Source organism: Eptesicus fuscus, chromosome 5 (genome assembly GCF_027574615.1).
Source record: "Eptesicus fuscus isolate TK198812 chromosome 5, DD_ASM_mEF_20220401, whole genome shotgun sequence".
Lineage (NCBI taxonomy): Eukaryota > Metazoa > Chordata > Mammalia > Chiroptera > Vespertilionidae > Eptesicus > Eptesicus fuscus.
The window spans coordinates 106,203,764-106,223,962 of NC_072477.1; the positions used below are offsets into that span (position 1 = coordinate 106,203,764).

The 20,199-nt window shown below is 43.5% G+C and overlaps 1 protein-coding gene and 1 long non-coding RNA gene across 5 annotated transcripts in view; one reads left to right on the top strand and one right to left on the bottom strand.

Annotated features, from left to right (window-relative positions):
• PTPN9 (protein tyrosine phosphatase non-receptor type 9) overlaps positions 1 to 20,199 on the top strand; it is a 126,941-nt gene that overhangs the window by 86,454 nt on the left and 20,288 nt on the right. For 3 of the 4 annotated variants that reach the window (XM_028133409.2, XM_008157051.3, XM_054716671.1), the window contains one exon: positions 1,462 to 1,790. In XM_028133409.2, coding sequence (XP_027989210.2) covers positions 1,462 to 1,790 — 329 coding nt within the window. The remainder of the gene's footprint in view (positions 1 to 1,461; positions 1,791 to 20,199) is intronic. The other variant, XM_054716670.1, reaches the window with a different exon arrangement.
• The window catches only part of LOC129149190 (uncharacterized), a 52,527-nt gene that overhangs the window by 14,725 nt on the left and 17,603 nt on the right, over positions 1 to 20,199 (bottom strand). The gene's annotated exons all lie outside the window — the stretch shown is intronic.

A 20,199-nucleotide genomic window follows, 5' to 3' on the forward strand; every position in this document is an offset into this window, starting at 1 on the left:
TATAGGATTATGAGGTTATATGAATAATAATGCAGATCTTTATAGTTGAGGTGACTTGAGTTGGCAAGGAGAAACTGATTTGGTTCTATGGAACTACTTAGGGACCTAATGACTCAGAGTAGGGGATATCTTTCCTAATATAACTCTCTGAGAAGACTCCTTAGGCAAGTTCTTACACTTTTATATTCAAACATAAATGCATGTATAAACTCAAAATATATTGAGGACCTTTACAATCCAGGCTCTGGGCCTTGGGAATGAAAAATTGCCCAATTCTCCTAGAGGAGTTCATGATCTTGATAGGGGACACAGAGAAAGACAAGTGCAGAGAGAGGAGTGTGGCTCTGCAGGAGCATGGAGGAGAACATTGCCTGGGCAAATGGGATTCATGAGCTATAAGCTGTCCTTAAAGAGGCTGAGGAGGGAAAGAGGCCATTCCAGAAAATGCAATAGCAAGAGAGGTCATCACCTTCATTCCACATGGATTTCAAGACTAACCAACTAGGCTAATATTGTCCAGTATGGCTGGGTTCCAGCAGACAGCAGAATTAGGTATTATGCTGACTTCTCCAGCATTTTCCTGGGCTACCCTGTGTATGGGTAACTTGTGTTACTTTCATAGAAACCTATCTCTAAGAACATCCATACAAACATATTAATAAAGTAAATTATAACAGGCTTAGTACAAAGTTGACAAAAATAACCACTACCTATTCATTCTTGGTAGTCAGAAGATGAATTACCTTCAGCAGATGTTACTGGGAAGCCTTGTTAATAGCATAAAATAACGCCTTTGTTCACTATACCTTCCTTTTAGAAGGTGTATAATAGATCACCTATTTTCAGGAGTGAATGTGCTATATATTCTGGGAATTTGATATACATTCTCTGGGAAATTCAAAAGACTTCAATCCTAGACAGATGAAGTACAGTTTGTTTTTACAAATATACTAAGTATCGCAAGTAAATTTCATCCTGTTCTCCAAACCTAATATTATTTTATATTAGTTTTAGGTGTACAGCATAGTGGTTAGACAATCATAATTTACAGTGTAACCGCCCCCCCCCCCATTATTTAAGTGCCTACCTGGCACCATACATAATTATTATAATATTATTGACTATATTCCCTGTGCTGTACTTTACATCCCCGAAGCACTTTTATTTTTTTAAAATATTTTTATTGATTTCAGAGAGGAAGGGAGAGGGAGAGATAGAAACATCAGTGATGAGAGAGAATCATTGATTGGCTGCCTCCTGCATGCCACCTGCTGGGGATTGAGCCTGCAACCCAGGCATGTGCCCTTGACCAGAATAGAACCCGGAATCCTTCAGTGCACTGGCCAATGCTCTATCCACCGAGCCAAACCGACTAGGGCCACATTTGTTCTTTATCTTCATTATTTGTCTCCCCACCACACACACATACACATACTCACATGGTTCTTTCTGGCCTTCCAGATTCAGATATTAAAGACATCCGAGGTCACCCAGCACCTGCCCAGAGAGTGCCTTCCAGAAAACCTGGGTGGGTACGTCAAAATGGACCTCGCCACTTGGAATTTCCAATTCCTACCCCAGATGAATGGCCACCCGGACCCCTTCGATGAGATCATCCTGTTCTCCCTCCCTCCTGCTTTAGACTGGGACTCAGTGCATGTTCCAGGTCCTCAAGCCATGACAATCCAGGAGCTGATGAATTACGTGAGCACCAGGCAAAAGCGGGGAATATATGAGGAGTATGAAGACATTCGTCGTGAGAACCCTGTTGGCACTTTCCACTGTTCCATGTAAGTAGGAAAAAGGTTTGAGCCAACTAGGATGCTCTGGCAGGGGATGGCAGCAGCTCCTTCCATACCTCACGTCCTTAACTGAGATTTCCTGGGTGAGGGAGCATCACTGTCACTTAGATGATGGTTTCTCTCCTCCAGAAAGAGGCATCTCCTGCTTTGGTACTTGTTGCCAGTATTTTATGTTCTGAAATTTCTGATGATCTTTGGTACCAAAAGGGGAACCCTATAATAATGGACACATTTAAAAAGTATTTTCCTGAAATGCAGGTATTTTTAGAAAAAAACAAAAATGTCCTGTCCTCCGAGTGAAATTTGGTCCTTTCATTTAGGCAGTTTCTCTATTGAGCATTTATTAACATTAGTTTTTGAGGGAGGGGTGCAGGTGCATTCAAAATAATTCATGGAAGCATTTGATCTCCCAGCAATTGTCAGTTTTGCCTCAAATAAATTCTTATAAAAGTTCTCTGCAGGGTTTTAGACATTCCTTTTTTCTTAATCCTCATCCGAGGATATATTTTTCCATTGATTTTCAGATAGAGTAGAAGGGAGGGGGGACGGAGAGAGAGAGAAAGAACGATGCATCAGTTGGGTGCCTCCGGCATGCACCCCAACCGGGCTGGGGATTGAACCCGCAACTGAGGTATGTGCCCTTGACCTGGAATCAAACCCCCGATCCTCTGGTCCAAGAGCTGACACTCTAACCATTGTGCAACCGGCCAGGGCAGAGACATTCTTTAGTCAACATGTATTCTGGCCTCCTGGCAAGAAGGGGAAGGAGGGCTAGGAGTTTTAATAATAATTGAGATCAAGGTAAACAAGTAGCTGAATATATTTCCACATGAGTCTCTCTTCTAATTATGCTCAAAAGGAAAGCTATTTGGAGTTTTCCCTCAGAAAGCAGTAGCCACATCTCTAGACGCCATATTAAGTCAAAGTAAGTTTATATGTCATGTTTTCTACAAAAGAACAGATTTTACAAAACTCATAGCTGTATATATTTTCTATTTGAAATTCTAATTTTCCTTTTCTCTCGTACCACCTACCTTTGTCTAACAAGTCATTCCTGGTTCCCACATACTGTGAAGGATCAACCTAGTCTCAGAGCTTCCTCTCATTTGTGCTATTTCTTTCCTTCCTTGTGCCTGATTTCTAGTTACCCTAACAGCAGCCTCATAGCGTGCTCCATGGATACCAAGCCTACACAGCCAATGCTCAGTTTTCCATTCTCTCTTGTTCTTTACTTTCAAGAAGCATAAGTACTGATGCACTGACTGATATGGTGACAGAATGCAGTACCTAGTGTTTTCCATTTGCATGTAAGGATTCAAAGATTCAGTTTTTAAAATATTCCTCTGTCTTGAGCGTATCTCTAGTAACTCCAGCTCTAAAACCAAGTAAATGTTCTACATTGCTTTGTGAAGGCAGAAAAATAATCTCTAGTTTGTGAGGAAATGCCTGTGTTTCTGACAGAAACACTTCCAATCACTTCAAGTTGTATCTCAGGGAGCCCAGCCTCAGAATTCCTCTACGGTTGTGACTCTAAGGATACCACCCACCAGCCGTACAGTTAAGTGGTTTCTCTAAGCATCTGTATTCCAGAAAAATACAAAGTAGTTGAAATATCTGCCAGCAAAATATATTTTAACAACAATAAGGATTTTTCAAAAAACACAAGAAATATAGAAAACTGCAATGCTATATTTTCTTTATTGCTGCTTATTCCTTCATACACTGCTCAGTTGTACTTTGCAAATTTGATATTTAGAATTATGAAAGAACTTGGTTTGCATTGGTGTCAGAGTTGGCAAGAGCAGCAAGAAGAAAGGGACTGTAAATGGCCTCTGAAAAGAGAAAACAAAACAAACAAACAAAATGATTCAGTCAGAGAAGAGTTGCCTCTTAGAAATGTAGCCTATGTGATTTTCCTTCAACCCAAACTGTACTACAAACCACCAGGTCAGTAACTGATTCAGAGCTACTTGATAACTGTTGTGGCAACAGAGCATAGATCATTTCTCTTAGTATTGCTCTCATTTATATTACCATGTTGTCATTGGCTGCAGCAGACATTTCTTTCTCTCCAAGCTGAGCTCTAGAAATTGGCAAAGTTGTCCCAGTGGGTCCCACCCAGGCTTAAATTCCAGCTTGGCCAAAAATCCCCTCTATGACTTATACAAGTTATTTTCCTCCTCTGTACTTCAGTTTTCCTGTGATGTTAGACTCTGATATCCACGTACTGTCTAACTTAAATGTTTTAGGAATCCATGATTCTGTGAGTACATCTTCCCCTTTGTGATTCCTGTCCTGCTTAGTGTGCTGTAAAGAAGATGCAGGGATGCCAAAACCGGTTTGTCTCAGTGGATAGAGCGTCGGCCTGCGGACTGGAAGGTCCCAGGTTCGATTCCGGTCAAGGACATGTACCTTGGTTGCGGGCACATCCCCAGTAGGGGGTGTGCAGGAGGCAGCTGGCCGATGTTTCTCTCTCATCGACGTTTCTAGCTCTCTGTCCCTCTCCCTTCCTCCCTGTAAAAATCAATAAAATATATTAAAAAAAAAAAAAAGAAGAAGATGCAGGGAGAGAGCCTTTTAACAAGAGAAAAGAGGAAAATAATGAGTTAGGAAACAGGTAAAGAAGTAAGAGAGAAGTGATGGAGAAAAAAGTAAATAAGCAGATCAAGAATGCAAGGAAAGTAAGAGAAGAAAAAGGAAAGCACATATATCAAGTCGGGAGGAGTATTCTTTTCTCCCACATTGCCCTTGTTTCTTCCCTAACAGTTCAAGGTCCTTACATGCATCCAGTATTTTTCCCAACCAGTTTTCCCCCCTGTAGTTTTTTTTAAAAATATATTTTATTGATTTTTTACAGAGTAGAAGGGAGAGGGGCAGAGAGAAACATCGATGAGAGAGAAACATCGATCAGCTGCCTCCTGCACACTCCCCACTGGGTATGTGCCCGCAACCAAGGTACATGCCCTTGACAGGAATCAAACCTGGGACCCTTGAGTCCGTAGGCCGATGCTCTATCCACTGAGCCAAGCCCCCTGTAGTTTTGAATCAGAGTTATATTGTGGAGCAGGGAGGAGCTCTGTGCTGCTATAAGAGGATGCACACTTGTCCTGTGGATTCTTGGCTTGTTCTAGTGCTTCTGCTGTGGGATCCTTGAGATGTTATTTCTGCCATGACCTCGTCCCCCCATCAAAACACAGGTTTGGTCAGCTGGAGCGGTGAGGCTGTTTGAGTGTCCTGTGCACCAAAAGGGTGCTGGGCTTGATTCCCGGTTAGGGCACATGCCTGGGTTGCAGGTTTGATCCACGTACATTGATGTTTCTCTCTGTGTCTCTCTCTCTTTCTTTCCTTCTCTCTCTTCCTCTCTCCCTTTCTTTTTTTTAAAAATATATTTTATTGACTTTTTACAGAGAGGAAGGGAGAGGGATAGAGAGTCAGAAACATCGATGAGAGAGAAACATCTATCAGCTGCCTTCTGCACACCCCCCACTGGGGTTGTGCCTGCAACCAAGGTACATGCCCTTGACTGGAATCGAACCTGGGACTCTTCAGTCCGCAGGCCGACGCTCTATCCACTGAGCCAAACCAGTTTCGGCCCTTTCTCCCTTCCTTCCTTCCTCCCTTCCTCTCTCTAAGCAGTTCCTCAAGTGAGGATTAAAAACAGAAAAAGAAAAAAGCAGGTTTGAATTATTCTCTTGGCACCAACCAAAACAGCTATCCTATCTAATAAAGAGGGAATATGCTAATGGACCATCACGCCCTCACAAAGATGGTGGCGCCCACAGCCAATAAGGAGGGAATATGCTAATTGACTGCCACGGCCTCAAAATGGCGGTGCCCACAGCCACAAGATGGTGGTGCCCAGTACCCTCAGCCCCCCAGCCACCCAGGGCTGGTCTGAGGCACAGGCAAGCCTCAGAAGGCAGCTGTCCAGCCGCCCAGGGCTGCCCGAGGCTCAGGTAACCATGGTTGGCTGAGGCTTGCGCTGCCGGCAGTGGCAGCAGCAGAGGTGTGATGGAGCGTCACCTTCCCCTGATTACCTCCTGCCCCCGAAGGCTCCCGGACTGTGAGAGGGGGCAGGCTGAGCTGAGGGACCGCCCCCTCCAGTGCATGAATTTTCATGCACCAGGCCTCTAGTTATATTATAATTAGAAAACACATCCCAATCCTATGGAAGGACATCCTAATCTCGCTTCTTTTTGTTTTGTTTTGTTAATCCTCACCAGAGGATATTTTTTCTGACCGGGGCAGATGATCAAACCTGCAACCCAAGATATGTGCCCTTTACCAGAAATCAAACCCATGACCCTCCAGTGAGCAGGCCAATGCTCTAACCACTGAGAAACACCAGCCAGGGCCTAATCTTGCCTCTTTATTAGATGAATGAGCCCCCTACTTCAGGATCTAGAACCCAGAATCTTCATCAACTCCAGACCTCTGTCTTACATCAAGTTCCAGACTCTGCCTTGGAATTCTAGCTTATGGCATAGATATCAAGGTTCTCACTGTTGTCCAGGATGCCCATGGACCAAGACTTTCTCTTCTTTTTTCTTCCCCTTACACATTATTTTTTAAAAAGATGTTTTTAAATTTAACTTGTATTATGAAATAATTGTAGATTCACATGCAGTTGTAAGAAATGATACAGAAAAAAAAAAAAAAGAAATGATACAGAGAGATCACACGTACCTTTCCACAGTTTTCCCACGGTAACATCATAGTACAAAATCATAGCAAAGTATTAGAACCAGATCTTAACACTGATGTAATCTATCAGTCTTATTTCAGATCTTCCTGGGTTTTGTGTTTGTGTGTGAGTGTGTGTGTGTATTTGTAACTTTTATTATACACATAGGTTTGTGTATCCATCACCACAGGAAAAGATACAAAAGAATCCCATTACCACATACCGCTGTCCCACCCCTCCCCATCCCTAATCCCTACAACCACTAATCTATTCTCCATTACTATAATTTTGTAATTTCAAGAATGTTACTATATAAATGGAATCGTAGTGTATGTAACCTTTTTCCATTCAGTACAATTTACTAATGATTCACCTAAATTGTCATGTTTTAATAGTTGGTACATTTTTATTGCTGAGTATTATTGTTATTATTATTAATTTATTATTATTATTATTATCATCACTAGAGGCGCAGTGCACAAAATTCATGCATGGGGGTGGGGGGGTGTCCCTCAGCCCAGCCTGTACCCTCTCCAATCTGGGATCCCTCTCACAATCCAGGACTGCTGGGTCCCAACTGCTCGCCTGCTTGCCTTCCTGATTGCCCCTAACCGCTTCTGCCTGCCAGCCTGATCACCCCCTAACCACTCCCATGCCAGCCTGATTGATGTCTAACTGCTCCCCTGCCAGCCTGTTTGCCCCCAACTTACCTCCTCTGCCGGCCTTGTCACCCCTAACTGCCCTCCCCTGCAGGGTTGATCGCCTCCAACTGCCCTCCCCTGCTGGCCAACTTGTGCCGGCCATCTTTTGTCCACATGGCGGCAGGATCTTTGACCACATGGGGGCAGCCATGTTGTGTGTTGGGTGATGGTCAATCTGCATATTACTCTTTTATTAGATAGGATAGAGGCCTGGTGCATGGGTGGGGGCAAACTGGTTTGCCCTGAAGGATGTCCTGGATCAGAGTGGGGGTTCCCTTGGGGTGTGGGGTGGCCTGAGCGAGGGGCCTGTGGTGGTTTGCAGGCCACCCACGCCCGCTGGTGACCCAAGCGGAGGCCCTGGTATCTGGAATTTATTTTCCTTCTACAATTGAAACTTTGTAGCCTGGAGTGGAGCCAAGCCTCTGTGGCCAGAAGCCATTTCTGTTTGGATTTGTTTACCTTCTATAATTGAAACTTTGTAGCCTTGAGTGGAGGCTTAGGCCAGCAAGGGCAGGCAGAAAGCTTGTCTTCCTCTGTTGCCTGGGAAACCCAAGCCTCCCTCGTGCTCTCTGTGGCTGTAGCCATCTTGGTTGGGTTTATTTGCATACTCGCTCTGATTGGCTGGTGGGCGTGGTTTGTGGGTGTAGCAGAGTGCTGTTAATTTGCATATTACTTTTTTTTAATTGAGGTATTATATGTGTACATATCTTACCATTACCCCCCCACCCCACACCCATACATGCCCTCACCCCCCAGAGTTTTGCGTCCATTGTTTATGCTTATATGCATGCATACAAGTCCTTCGTTTGATTTCTTGTCTCCCCCACCTCTCCCTAACTTTCCCCCTGTAATTTGAAAGTCTGTTTGTTGCTTTACTGTCTCTGTATCTATCTTTTTTTTTTTTTTCAGTTTATAATGTTCTTTATTATCCATAAATGAGTGAGATCATGTGGTATTTTTCTTTCATTGTCTGGCTTATTTTCATCTATTGAAGGACATCTGGGTTGTTTCCAGATTCTGGCTATTACAACTAAAGCTGTTATGGCTCTGGCTGGTTGGAGCATTGGTCTGTGCACCAAAAAGGTCATGGGTTTGATTCCCATTCAAGGGTATTGCAGATTAAATCCTAGGTCCTTGTTGGGATGTGTGCAGGAGGTGGCTAGTCGGTCTGTCTCTTTCACATCAATGTTTCTCTCTTTCTTCCTCTTTTCCTCTCTCCCCTCCCCCCCCCCCCCCCCCCGCAACCCCAACCCCCTCCCTTCAACTCTCTTTAGAAATCAATGGAAAAAATATCCTTGGTTAAGGATTAACAAAAAAATGAAAATAAAGCTGTTATGAATATTTTTGTCTAGGTTTTGTGTAAACATAACTCCATTTCTCTGAAATAAATGTGCAAGAGTGCAATTGCTAGTCATATGGTAATTTTATGTTTAGTTTTATGAGAAACTGCCTAGCTGTTTTCCAGAGTGGTTGTACCATTCTGCATACCCACTAGCAATATATGAGGGATCCATTTTCTTTGCTTCCTCACCAGCATTCAATGTCACAGTTTTTTTATTTTAGCTTTTCTGATAGGTGTGTAATGAGATCCCATTGTGGTTTTAATTTACACTTCCCTAATAGTTAATGAAAATCTCTTCATGTGCTTATTTGCCATCTGTATATTCTTTTTGTAAAATGTCTTTTCATGGCTTTTACCTATTTTCTATTTGTATTTTTAAAAAAATATTGATCCGAAACCGGTTTGGCTCAGTGGATAGAGCGTCGGCCTGCAGACTGAAAGGTCCCGGGTTTGATTCTGGTCAAGGGCATGTACCTTGGTTGCAGGCACATCCCTGGTGGAGGGTGTGCAGGAGGCGGCTGGTAGATATTTCTCTCTCATCGATGTTTCTAGCTCTCTATCCTTCTCCCTTCCTCTCTGTAAAAAAGTCAATAAAATATATTTATATATATATGTGTATATATATATATATATATATATATATATATATATATATTGAGAGCCCTGATGGGTGTATCTCAGTTGGTTGGAGTGTTACCCCAGTACACTGAAAGATGGCAGGTTTGATATTCCGGTCAGGGCACATACCTGGGTTACAGGTTCAGTCCCCGGTTGGAGTGTGTACAGAAGGCAACCAATGGATGGTTCTCTCTCACTTAGAGGTCTCTCTCTCTTTTTCTCTCTCTCTCTCAAAAACAATGAAAAAGATATCCTCGAGTGAAGATTAAAAGAAAACCTATTGATATTTGAAAGTTCTTTATTCTAGACTAGAGGCCTGGTGCACGAAATTCGTGCATGGGGGGTGGGGGGGCATGTGTCCTTCAGCCAGCCTGCACCCTCTCCAATATGGGACCCCTCAAGGGAGTCCAACCGGGATTGGGCCTAAACGGGCAGTCGGACATCTCTCTCAAAATCCAGGACTGCTTGCTCCCAACCGCTTGCCTGCCTGCCTGATTGCCCTTAACCACTCTGCTACCAGCCTGATCGACGCCTAACTGCTCCCCTGCTGGCCCGATTGCCCCTAACTGCCCTCCCCTGCCAGCCTGGTCACCCCTAACTGTCCTCCCCTGCAGACCTGGTCGCCCCCAACTGCCCTCCCCTGCAGGCCTGGTCACCCCTAACTTTCATCCCTTGCCAGCCTGGTCGCCCCTAACTGTCCTCTCCTGCAGGCCTGGTCGCCCCCAACTGCCCTCCCCTGGTGGCCCAGTCACCCCTAACTGCCCGCCCTTGCCAGCCTGGTCGCCTCTAACTGCCCTCCCCTGCAGGCCTGGTCTCTCCCAACTGCCCTCCCCTGCAGGCCTGGGTCCCTCCCCAACTGCCCTCCCCTGCTGGCCTGATAAACCCCACCTGCCCTCCCCTTTCAGGCCTGGTCCCCGCCCTGCTGGCCTGATCGCCCACACCTGCCCTCCCTTGCAGGCCTGGTCCCTCCCAACTGCCCTCCCCTGCCAGCCATCTTGTGGTGGCCATCTTGTGTCCACAGGGGGGTGGCCATCTTGTGTGTTGAAGTGACAGTCAATTTGCATATTACGGCTTTATTATTTTCTTTAAAATATATTTTTATTGCTTTCAGAGAGGAAGGGAGAGGGAGAGAGAGATAGAAACATCTATGATGAGAGAGACTCATTGATCAGCTGCCTCCTGCACGCCCCCTACTGGGGATCAAGCCCGCAACCCAGGCATGTGCCCTTGACCAGAATCGAACCTGGGGCCCTTCAGTCTGCAGGCCGATGCTCTATCCACTGAGCCAAACTGGACAGAGCTATATTACCTCTTTATTATATAGGATATTGATTCTTTGTTGGATATATGGTTTGGGAGTATTTTCTTCCAGTCTGTAGCTTGTCTTTTCATCCTCTTCACAGGGTCTCTTGGAAAGCAAACATTTTTATTTTACTGAAGTCCTTTTTCTGAGTTTTACCTATTATGGATCACGCTCTTGGCACCAAGTATAAGAATACTTAGCCTAGCCCTAGATTCCAAAGATTTTCTCCTCTTTTTTTTTTTTTTTTAATTAACCTTCACCTGAGGATATGTTTTCATTGATTTTTAGAGAGATAGGAAGAGAGAGAGGGAGAAAAACAAAAGCAACAACATGGATGTGAGAGAGAAACATCAATCAAACCTTCAACCTTTTGGTGTCTGGGTCGAGACTCCAACTAATGTAGTCATCCAGCTAGGGTTTTCCTTTTCTAAAAATTTTATGGTTTTATATTTTACACTTCCATTTTCAATCTATGAATTTCTGTATAATGTATAAGGATTAGGTTGATTTGGGGTGGGGGAAGCTATGTATATATAATTACTCTAATACCAAAAATCCTCTATTGGATTTTCTTTGGAACTTTATAAAATGTTAATTGGGTTTATTTGTGGGGGAAGAGGGAGTTTTTTAAAATATGGGAAAGTACAGTATAAAATGACAAACAACTATGTTCCCATTATCAAAATTGATACTGCCAATTTTTAATATTTTGTCAAATTTGTTTTGTCATTTTTTTTATTATATGAAAGAAAATGTTACGAAGTGGAAATGCCTTATATTCTTCACTATGAGTTCTCACTCCCAGAAGTAGCCACTAGTATGAATATGGCATGCTTCTTTCCAGTCCATTTTGTTCATACTGTTACATATGTGTTTGTACCCATGAACAATATAGGGTATTATTTTATACTAGAGGCCTGATGCACGAAATTTGTGCAAGAGTAGGCCTTCCTTCCCCCGGCTGCCGGCACTGGCTTCCCTCTCGCACCCAGGACCTGGGCTTCCCTCCAGCCACCAGCAGACACCCAGTACCTGGGCTTCCCTCCGGCCACCGGCGGGCATCCGGGACCCGGGCTTCCCTCGCAGCCCCAGCTTCATCCTGAAGGATGTCTGGTCTAATTAGCATATTATGCTTTTATTATTATAGTAATTAATTTTTTTTTGCTTTTAATAAAAATATATGAACATAACATCTTTCAAAACTAAATACTCGCCGAAACCGGTTTGGCTCAGTGGATAGAGCGTCGGCCTGCAGAATGAAAGGTCCCAGGTTCGATTCCGGTCAAGGGCATGTACCTTGGTTGTGGGCATATCCCCAGTAGGGGCTGTGCAAGAGGCAGCTGATCGATGTTTCTCTCTCATCGATGTTTCTAACTCTCTATCTCTTCTCCCTTCCTCTCTGTAAAAAATCAATAAAATATATTTTTAAAAAACCCCACAAAACAAAACTAAATACTACCAAAGAAATAAAAGCAGTGAAAATATAAATAGCAGTCTTAGTCCTGGCCAAGGAGGTCAGTTGGTTAGGGCATTTCCTGATACACCAAGATTGCAGGTTCGATCTCCTGTCAGGGCACATACAAGAATCAACCAATAAAATGTATAAATAAGTGGAACAACAAATTGATATGTCTCTGTCTCTCTCTCTTAAATCAATATATATATATATATATATATATATATATATATATGGCTAATATGCACACAGAGAAATGGCACCATGAACCTGGCACCCACAAAGCAACACTCGCCTTCCCCCAAGTGTAAGGTGACCAGATTGTCCCGCTTTTGGCGGGACAAAACCGATTTTTAACAATTTGTCCCGCATCCCACGGCGTTTTAAAAAAGTCCCTATTTTTGGAAAGATTTCTTAAAACACCGTGGGACGCTGGACAAATTGTTAAAAATCGGTTTTGTCCCGCCAAAAGTGGGACGATCTGGTCACCTTACCCAAGTGGGACACAGGCCCCGCCACCACCCCAGAGCAACAGCCCACCAAATTGTAGCCAACGCTGCCAAGATCCCATGGTGCAAAATGTGGCCCGCAGCCTAGCCTAGCCTAGAAACGGTGGCTGTGGGCCCTGGGTAATGCCGTCATATAGCAATGCCTGGCTTCCTCTCCCTAGCGACAGGCCATTTAACAATAAACGGCACTATGGACCTGGCGCCCACAAAGCAACACTTGGCTTTTCCCAAGTGGGACACAGGCCCCGCCACCTCCCCGGAGCAACAGCCCACCAAATCGCAGCAGATACTGCCAATTCCCCATGGCACAAAATGCGGCTCATAGCCCAGCCCAGCCTGGAAATGGTGGCTGTGGGTGCCAGGTAATGATGTCACGTAGCAACACCCGCTTCCTCTTCCTAGCGACTAGCCTCCTTGCAGTTTCTTCAGTCCAGGAACATGACTTGCTTTATAGCCAGGTAAAAACATTTCACACTTTAACCAAATGTCTGTGAAGCATTTTCCTGTGCCTCATCTCATTTGATCCTCACAGAAGTCCTGGAATAGGTAGATAGGAGACTCAGTGGAATTCTATTTTCTTTTCATTAGCTGGAAAACGGAGATTTAGAAAACTTAGAAATTGATCCGACTGAAAAGAAGTAAGAAATGGTGGACCTTGAAAATGGCTTCAGGTTTTCTCACTGCGCAGAATATAGTCAAACACTGCTGCAGTTAAATATTTTACCCTTTGTTCTCCCTGTGTGATCTACAATAATAATCTGCTTCGTGTTGATATTTACTGCTGTGTTGCTGACAGTTACCTGAAAGGGAAGTTGGGGTGCTTCACTGGGCTGGAAAAAGTTTAGCTACATCAGAAAGCAGGTCTAATTAAGCAAGTTTATTCTATAGCAATAAAAGGCTAAGTTGCCTCGCACATACGTGATACATATAAAGCTCTCACTGGCGCCAGTAGCACACATGTGTTTCTGTCATTGTCGATCATGAATTTGGTTGACACTTCTATTATAGAGAAAGGGCGAATAACAATATTAAAATATTTCTTCTAATTAATTTCCTTTCAATGTGCATGAATCCACGCACCGGGCCACTAGTAATAATGATTAAAAAAAACCACAGCAGTCTCCTTCCTAATCTCAGTTCTACTCTTCTAGTCATCCATTTTCAACTCTTGTAGCTGTTTCTTCTGGTATTTCTTCCATATGTCTAAATAAAATAATTATATAACTTTTAAAATCATTTTTTAAATTTTTCAATTATATTTGACTTACAATATAATATTACTAGAAGCCCGGTGCACTAAATTCGTGCATGGCGGGGGGTTGTCCCTCAGCCCAGCCTGTACCCTCTCCAATCTGGGACTCCTGGAGGGATGTCCGACTGCCCGTTTAGGCCCGATCCCACCAGGATCGGGCCTAAACGGGCAGTCGGACATCCCTCTCACAATCCAGGACTGCTGGCTCCCAACTGCTTGCCTGCCTGCCTCCCTGATTGCCCCTAACCGCTTCTGCCTGCCAGCCTGATCACCCCCTAACCACTCCGCTGCCAGCCTGATTGATGTCTTAACTGCTCCCCTGCCAGCCTGTTTGCCCCCAACTTCCCTCCTCTGCCAGCCTGGCCACCCCTAACTGCCCTCTCCTGCAGGGTTGATCACCTCCAACTGCCCTCCCTTGCAAGCCTGGTCCCTCTCAACTGCCCTCCCTTGCAGGCCGGGTGCCTCCCAACTGCCCTCTCCTGCTGGCCATCTTGTGGTGGCCATCTTGTGTCCACATGGGGGCAGGATCTTTGACCACATGGGGGCAGCTATATTGTGTGTTGCAGTGATGATCAATCTGCATATTACTCTTTTATTAGATAGGATAGAGGCCTGGTGCAGGAGTGGGGGCCAGCTGGTTTGCCCTGAAGGGTGTCCCAGATCAGGGTGGGGTTCCCTTGGGGTGTGGGGCGGCCTGAGTGAGGGGCCTGTGGTGGTTTGCAGGCCGGCCACGCCCCTTGGCGACCCAAGCAGAGGCCCTGGTATCTGGAATTTATTTTCCTTTCTACAATTGAAACTTTGTAGCCTGGAGCGGAGCCAAGCCTGCTGCTCCCTCCGGGGCGGCAGCCATTTCTATGGCAGTTAATTCACCTTCTACAATTGAAACTTTGTAGCCTTAAGCGGGTGAGCCCGGCCAGAGTGTGCGGAAAGCTTTGCTTCCCCTGTTGCCGCCGGCAACCCTGGCCTGCTCTCTCAAGCTCCATTCTGCCGCCATTTGTTTGAATTTGTTTACCTTCTATAATTGAAACTTTGTAGCTTGAGTGGAGGCTTAGGCCTGCAATGGCTATGGAAAGCTTGGCTTACTCTGTTACCTGGGAAACCCTGCTCTCTGTGGCTGTAGCCATCTTGGATTGGGGTTAATTTGCATACTCGCCCTGCTTGGCTGGTGGGCGTGGCTTATGTAGCGGAGTGATGGTTAATTTGCATATTACCATTTTATTAGGATTTTCAGGTGCACATCCCAGAATTAGACATTATAAAACTTACTAAGTGATCATCCCCAATAATCTCATACCCGTTTGACACCATACCTACTTATTAGAACATTATTAACTGCATTTCCTATGCTGTACTTTACATCCCCTGACTATTCTGTTACTATCAATTTATACTTCTTAATCCCTTCACTGTTTTCAGCCATGCACCCAATACCCTCCCATCTGGCAACTGTCAAAATGTTCTCTGTATCTGAGTCTGTTTCAGTTCTGCTTGTTTGTTTATTTTGATTTTTAGATTCAATTGTTGATGGATATGTATTTATTGCCATTTTATTGTTAATATTTTTTATCCTTTTTTCCCTAATTTTTCTTAAAGAAGATCCTTTAACATTTCATGTAATACTAGTTTGGTGGTGATGAACTCCTTTAGCTTTTTCTTGGCTGGGAAGACCTTATCTGACTTTCAATTCTAAATGATAGCTTTGCTGGGTAGAGTATTCTTGGTTGTAGGTCCTTGTTTTTCATCACTTTGAATATTTCTTGCCAATCCTTTCTAGCCTGCAAAGTTTCTGCTGAGGAGTAAGCTTATGGGAACTCTCTTTTAGGTTACAAACTGCCTTTTTCTTCGTGCTTTCAAGATTATTTCTTGGTTTTTAACCTTTGGCATTTTAATTATGATGTGGCTTGGTGTGGGCCTCTTTTGGTTCGTCTTGTTTGGGACTCTCTGCGCTTCCTGAACTTGTATGTCTCTTTCTTTCATCAGGTAAGAGAATTTTTCTGTCATTATTTTTACAAACAGGTCTTCCAATTTCTTGCTCTCTCTCTTCTCCTTCTGGCACCCCCATGATGTGAATGTTGGTATACTTGAAATTGTTCCAGAGGCTTCATATTTTTGGATACTTTTTTTCATTTTGCTGTTTTGATTTTTTGTTGTTGTTGTTCTGTTTTGTTTTGTTTTTGCTTCCTCGCATTCTAAATCACTGATTTGATTCTCGGTGTCTGCTACCCTACTGTTGATGCCCTGTAATTTATTCCTCATTTCAATTAGTGAATCCTCAATTTATGACTGGTTCCTTTTTATGGTTCGTCTTTTTTCAGGCTGTTGAAGTTCTCAATAAGTTCCTTGAAGTTCTCATTAAGTTCCTTGAGCATCTTTATAACTATTGTTTTGAACTCTGTATCTGGTAGTTTGCTTGCTTCCATTTCATTTAGTTCTTTTTCAGGAGATTTCTCCTGTTCTTTCATTTGCAATATGTTTCATTGTCGCCATGTTTTGGCTACTTCCCTGTATTCGTTTCTGTGTATTAGGTAGAACTGCTATGTTTCCTGGACTTGATAGAGTGGCCTTGTGAGGTAGGTGTTCTGTAGGGTCCAGGCACAGCCTCCCCAGTCACCTGAGCTGGGCGTTCCAATTGCACCCCTGTGTGGGTTGTGTACAATGTCCTATTGTAGTTGAGCCTTGATTGCTATTGGCATCACTGGGAAGGATTGATTCCCCAGGCCAATCAGCTGTGACTACAGCAAAGGAACTGCTGTGCAGGTGTCAACCCTACAGAGCAGGACTTGCTTCATTGGGGCTTTGGTGCTCAATCAGTCCACCCCTTGAGTATGTTGCTCGTGGAGGTGGTAGGGTTATAATCCAGCATGGTCTGAAGTTGTTCAATGGGTACACTGGCTCTGGAGCCTCCTACGAGGTAAAAAGTCAGCCACTGCCATGACCGGTTTGGCTCAGTGGATAGAGCATCAGCCTGTGGACTGAAGGGTCCCAGGGTTCGATTCTGGTCAAGGATATGTACCTTGGTTGCAGGCACATCCCCAGTAGGGGGTGTGTAGGAGGCAGCTGATTGATGTTTATCTCTCATCGATGTTTCTAACTCTCTGTCCCTCTCCCTTCCTCTCTGTAAGAAATTAATAAAATATAATTTCTTTACAAAAGAAAGAAATCATTAAAAAAAAAAAAAGTCAGCCACTGCCTGTGCTGTGCCTGGGTTTTCCCTGCATGATCTACCGAGCAGTCTGCAGATTGCTACTTGTGCTGGGCTTGAAGGTGCCCAGGAGAGGCCAAGCTGTGAACCAAGGCGAGCTGCTGCTAGTGCTCGGCCTGGCACCACTTAGCAAGAGGTACAGAGCATGCTGAGGCCAGCTGCTGCTTGTTTAAGAGATTTTGTTTTATTTTATGTTTATTTATTTTTAAAAAATATATTTTATTGATTTTTTTACAGAGAGGAAGGGAGAGTGACAGAGAGTTAGAAACATCAATGAGAGAGAAACATCCATCAGCTGCCTCCTGCACACCCCCTCACTGGGGATGTGCCTGCAACCAAGGTACATGCCCTTGACTGGAACCGAACCTGGGACCCTTCAGTCCACAGGTCGATGCCCTATCCACTGAGCCAAACCTGTCAGGGCATTATTTAAGAGATTTTAGGACAGTCCAAACATGAGGCAAGAAAGGCCAGTTGTATGGAAAAGTCATTGGAGATGGCTTGGATTATCCTGCTAGTTAGGTAGTGCAGGGTCTCAGGGAGCCACTAGTTGGGGTGAACAGTGTGAGCCAGGTTGATGGAGACTCAGATATGGTACCTACCTGTCAGTGCTGTGGTGGGGAGGCTCAGCAAAGAACAGTGGCCTCTGCCAGCACTTTTGTTTGGGAGAAAGCTCTCCCCGCCCCCCCAGCTCTTGCCCTGATGCCAGACAATTTAGTTCCTCCCTATATGTCCCTGGTTCTTTCAAGCTTCTGCTCCAGCACTGGAGCTCCAAGGGAGTGAGTCCAAGTGAGTCTGTGCTTGGGCTCTTTAAGAAGAACTGCCTGGGACTCCAGCAGCTTCGTGTCATTTAGCTACAATCTCCACTGGTTTTTAAAGCCCAGAGTTATGGAGACTTCTCTTCCTGGCACTGCAACCCTGTGCTGGGGGGCTGGTGTGGTGCTGGGATCCCTCACTTCTCAAGGGGTGACCTCCACAACAATTAAAAACTGCCACACATGGGTGTGGGACCAACATATTCCATGCCTTCGTGTCCCCGTCCCTACTTGGCTTCTGAGTTATAGGACTTCCATTCAGCTAGATTTCAGGTGGTTCTGAATGATGGTGGTTCTGAAGATTGATTGTATTTTTTATTTCATTGTGAGAGGATTCTAATACCACGTTTACCTATGCCACCATCTTGACTGGAAGCCTATTCTAGTCCTTATATAAATTTTATTAATTTTTATGGTAGATAGGCATTTAGGTCTTATGCTCTTTCTCTAGTTCCCTTTTGTCTGTTTTCCCCATATAATTATGTCACATTTTTTACTAAGTCAGTGTTTATATTATTGTGTCTGTAATTTTTTTTTAATTGCAGAGGTAAGTGTGCTCCTATGAAATGATCAAATATATTAAATTTTATTAATTCCATTTTTTGTTCTGAGGTAATGACCTACTTTTTTTATTTGCTCTTAGTTTTCTATGTGCCTATCCTTATTTCTTTCTATGCTAAGTCAGATTTATTTTAAATTCTCATTTTATAAGTGGTCAAATATATCAAATAATTAGCTGATTTTATTTTTTCCCCTAGAGACCTCACTTTCAAAACTTTTGGGAGGTTTTTGTTCAAGTCTAAGCTATGGTTGCTCCTCAGCTTTCATCCTGTTGTTTCCCCTCCCCATTTCCCTTTATTGGCTTTTCTTTCCGGAGATAACTGTCTAAGAGTGCAAGTGCTAGGTCATAGTGATTGTATGTTTTATATATTGTTAAATTCTCACCTGATAATATGTTTTTATTGAATTTAGAGAGAGAGGAGAGAAACATTAATGTGAGAGAAACATCCATCTGTTGCCTTCTGCACTTGCCCCGACAGGGGATTGACCCTCAACATGGGTATGTGCCCTGACTGGGAATTGAACCCTCACACTTTGGTATACGGGATGACACTCCAGGCAACTGAGCACATTGGCCAGGGCTGGTGATTGTATGTTTAGTTTCTTCTTCCTTTACTTATATTCTGTTTTGCTAGAGCAGTGATTTTCAACCCGTGTGCCACAATAATTTTTATACATTCCCTGACTCTTTAGTCAGAGGCACTAATTTATCTTAGATTGTCAAATTCAAAAGTGACAACAGCCACTTGGCAGGTGTGGCTCAGCGGTTCAGCATTGGACCCATGAGCCAGGAGATTCCGGGTTCGCTTCCCAGTCAGGGCACATGCCCAAGCTGCAGGCTTGATCCCCAGTGTGGTGCGTGCAGGAGACAGCCAATCGATGATTCTCATAGTGGTTTTCTCTCTCCCTCTCCCTTCCTCTCTCTGAAATCAATGAAAATATATAATTTTTAAATGATAACAGCCAACACAACAATAGCCATTCTGTGTGAATGAATCAAAATTACATCTATCTTTTTTTGTCAGATTAGTAAAAATTATATTTTTTGGTATGCTGCAAAATTTTAGTAGTTTATGTGTGCCATGAGATGAAAAAGGTTGAAAATTGTTGTATTACAGCATGGAATTCTAGGTTGGAAATAATTTTCTCTCTGAATTTTTAATGCAATGTCTTTCTAATTACTAAAAATGCTACTTATTAGGGTCGCCGAAGGAGGAACACACGAGGCCAAAGGGGGTAAAGAATTATGAATTTATTAGGTCATCTAGAAAACCCGATGGGCTGAGCCCCCAAATGGCACCAGCACGCAGGGATGGGGAGTCAGAGGTTTTAAAGGACTCTACGCAGGCTTTTTCTGGGCAGAGAATTCTCTAGGCGAGCCCTGAGAGGAAAGATAATGAATGGTCTTAGCAAGTGGAATGTCCTTTGTTTTTGTTTTTTTTTTTCTTTCTTTTTTTTTCTTTTTTTTTTTAATTTCTTTTTTGTTTTGTTTTGTTTTTTGTTATCTTTTTTTTTTTGGAATGTCCTTTGTGAAATGCCCTGAAAGTCAATTCCCGAGGGAGGGGTATTGATTCAATTATTCTTTCAAACCTAAAACTACTAAATTGTTTGATGTTATTCTTATTCCTTCTCAAGTCTTTCTAAATATTTTTTTTTCTTTGGAGACTTTTAGATCTGTATCTTTCTGTTTTAAAATGTCACAATGATGTGCCTTGGTGTGAATCATTTTTTCATTCATTTTGTTCGGTGCGTAATAGGTTCTTTTACTTTGAAAGCTTGTGTTCTTTAATTCTGGGACTTTAAAAAACTTTTTTCCCCATTCTTTCTCTCCTTGTATTATGTCAATTCTTTCTCACTGGGATGTTCCTGTCAGTCTGGTTACATTTCCTAAAGCAGAGATTGACAAAACTTTTTTAAAAGGGCAAGATGGTAAATATTTTAGGCTCATGAGCCT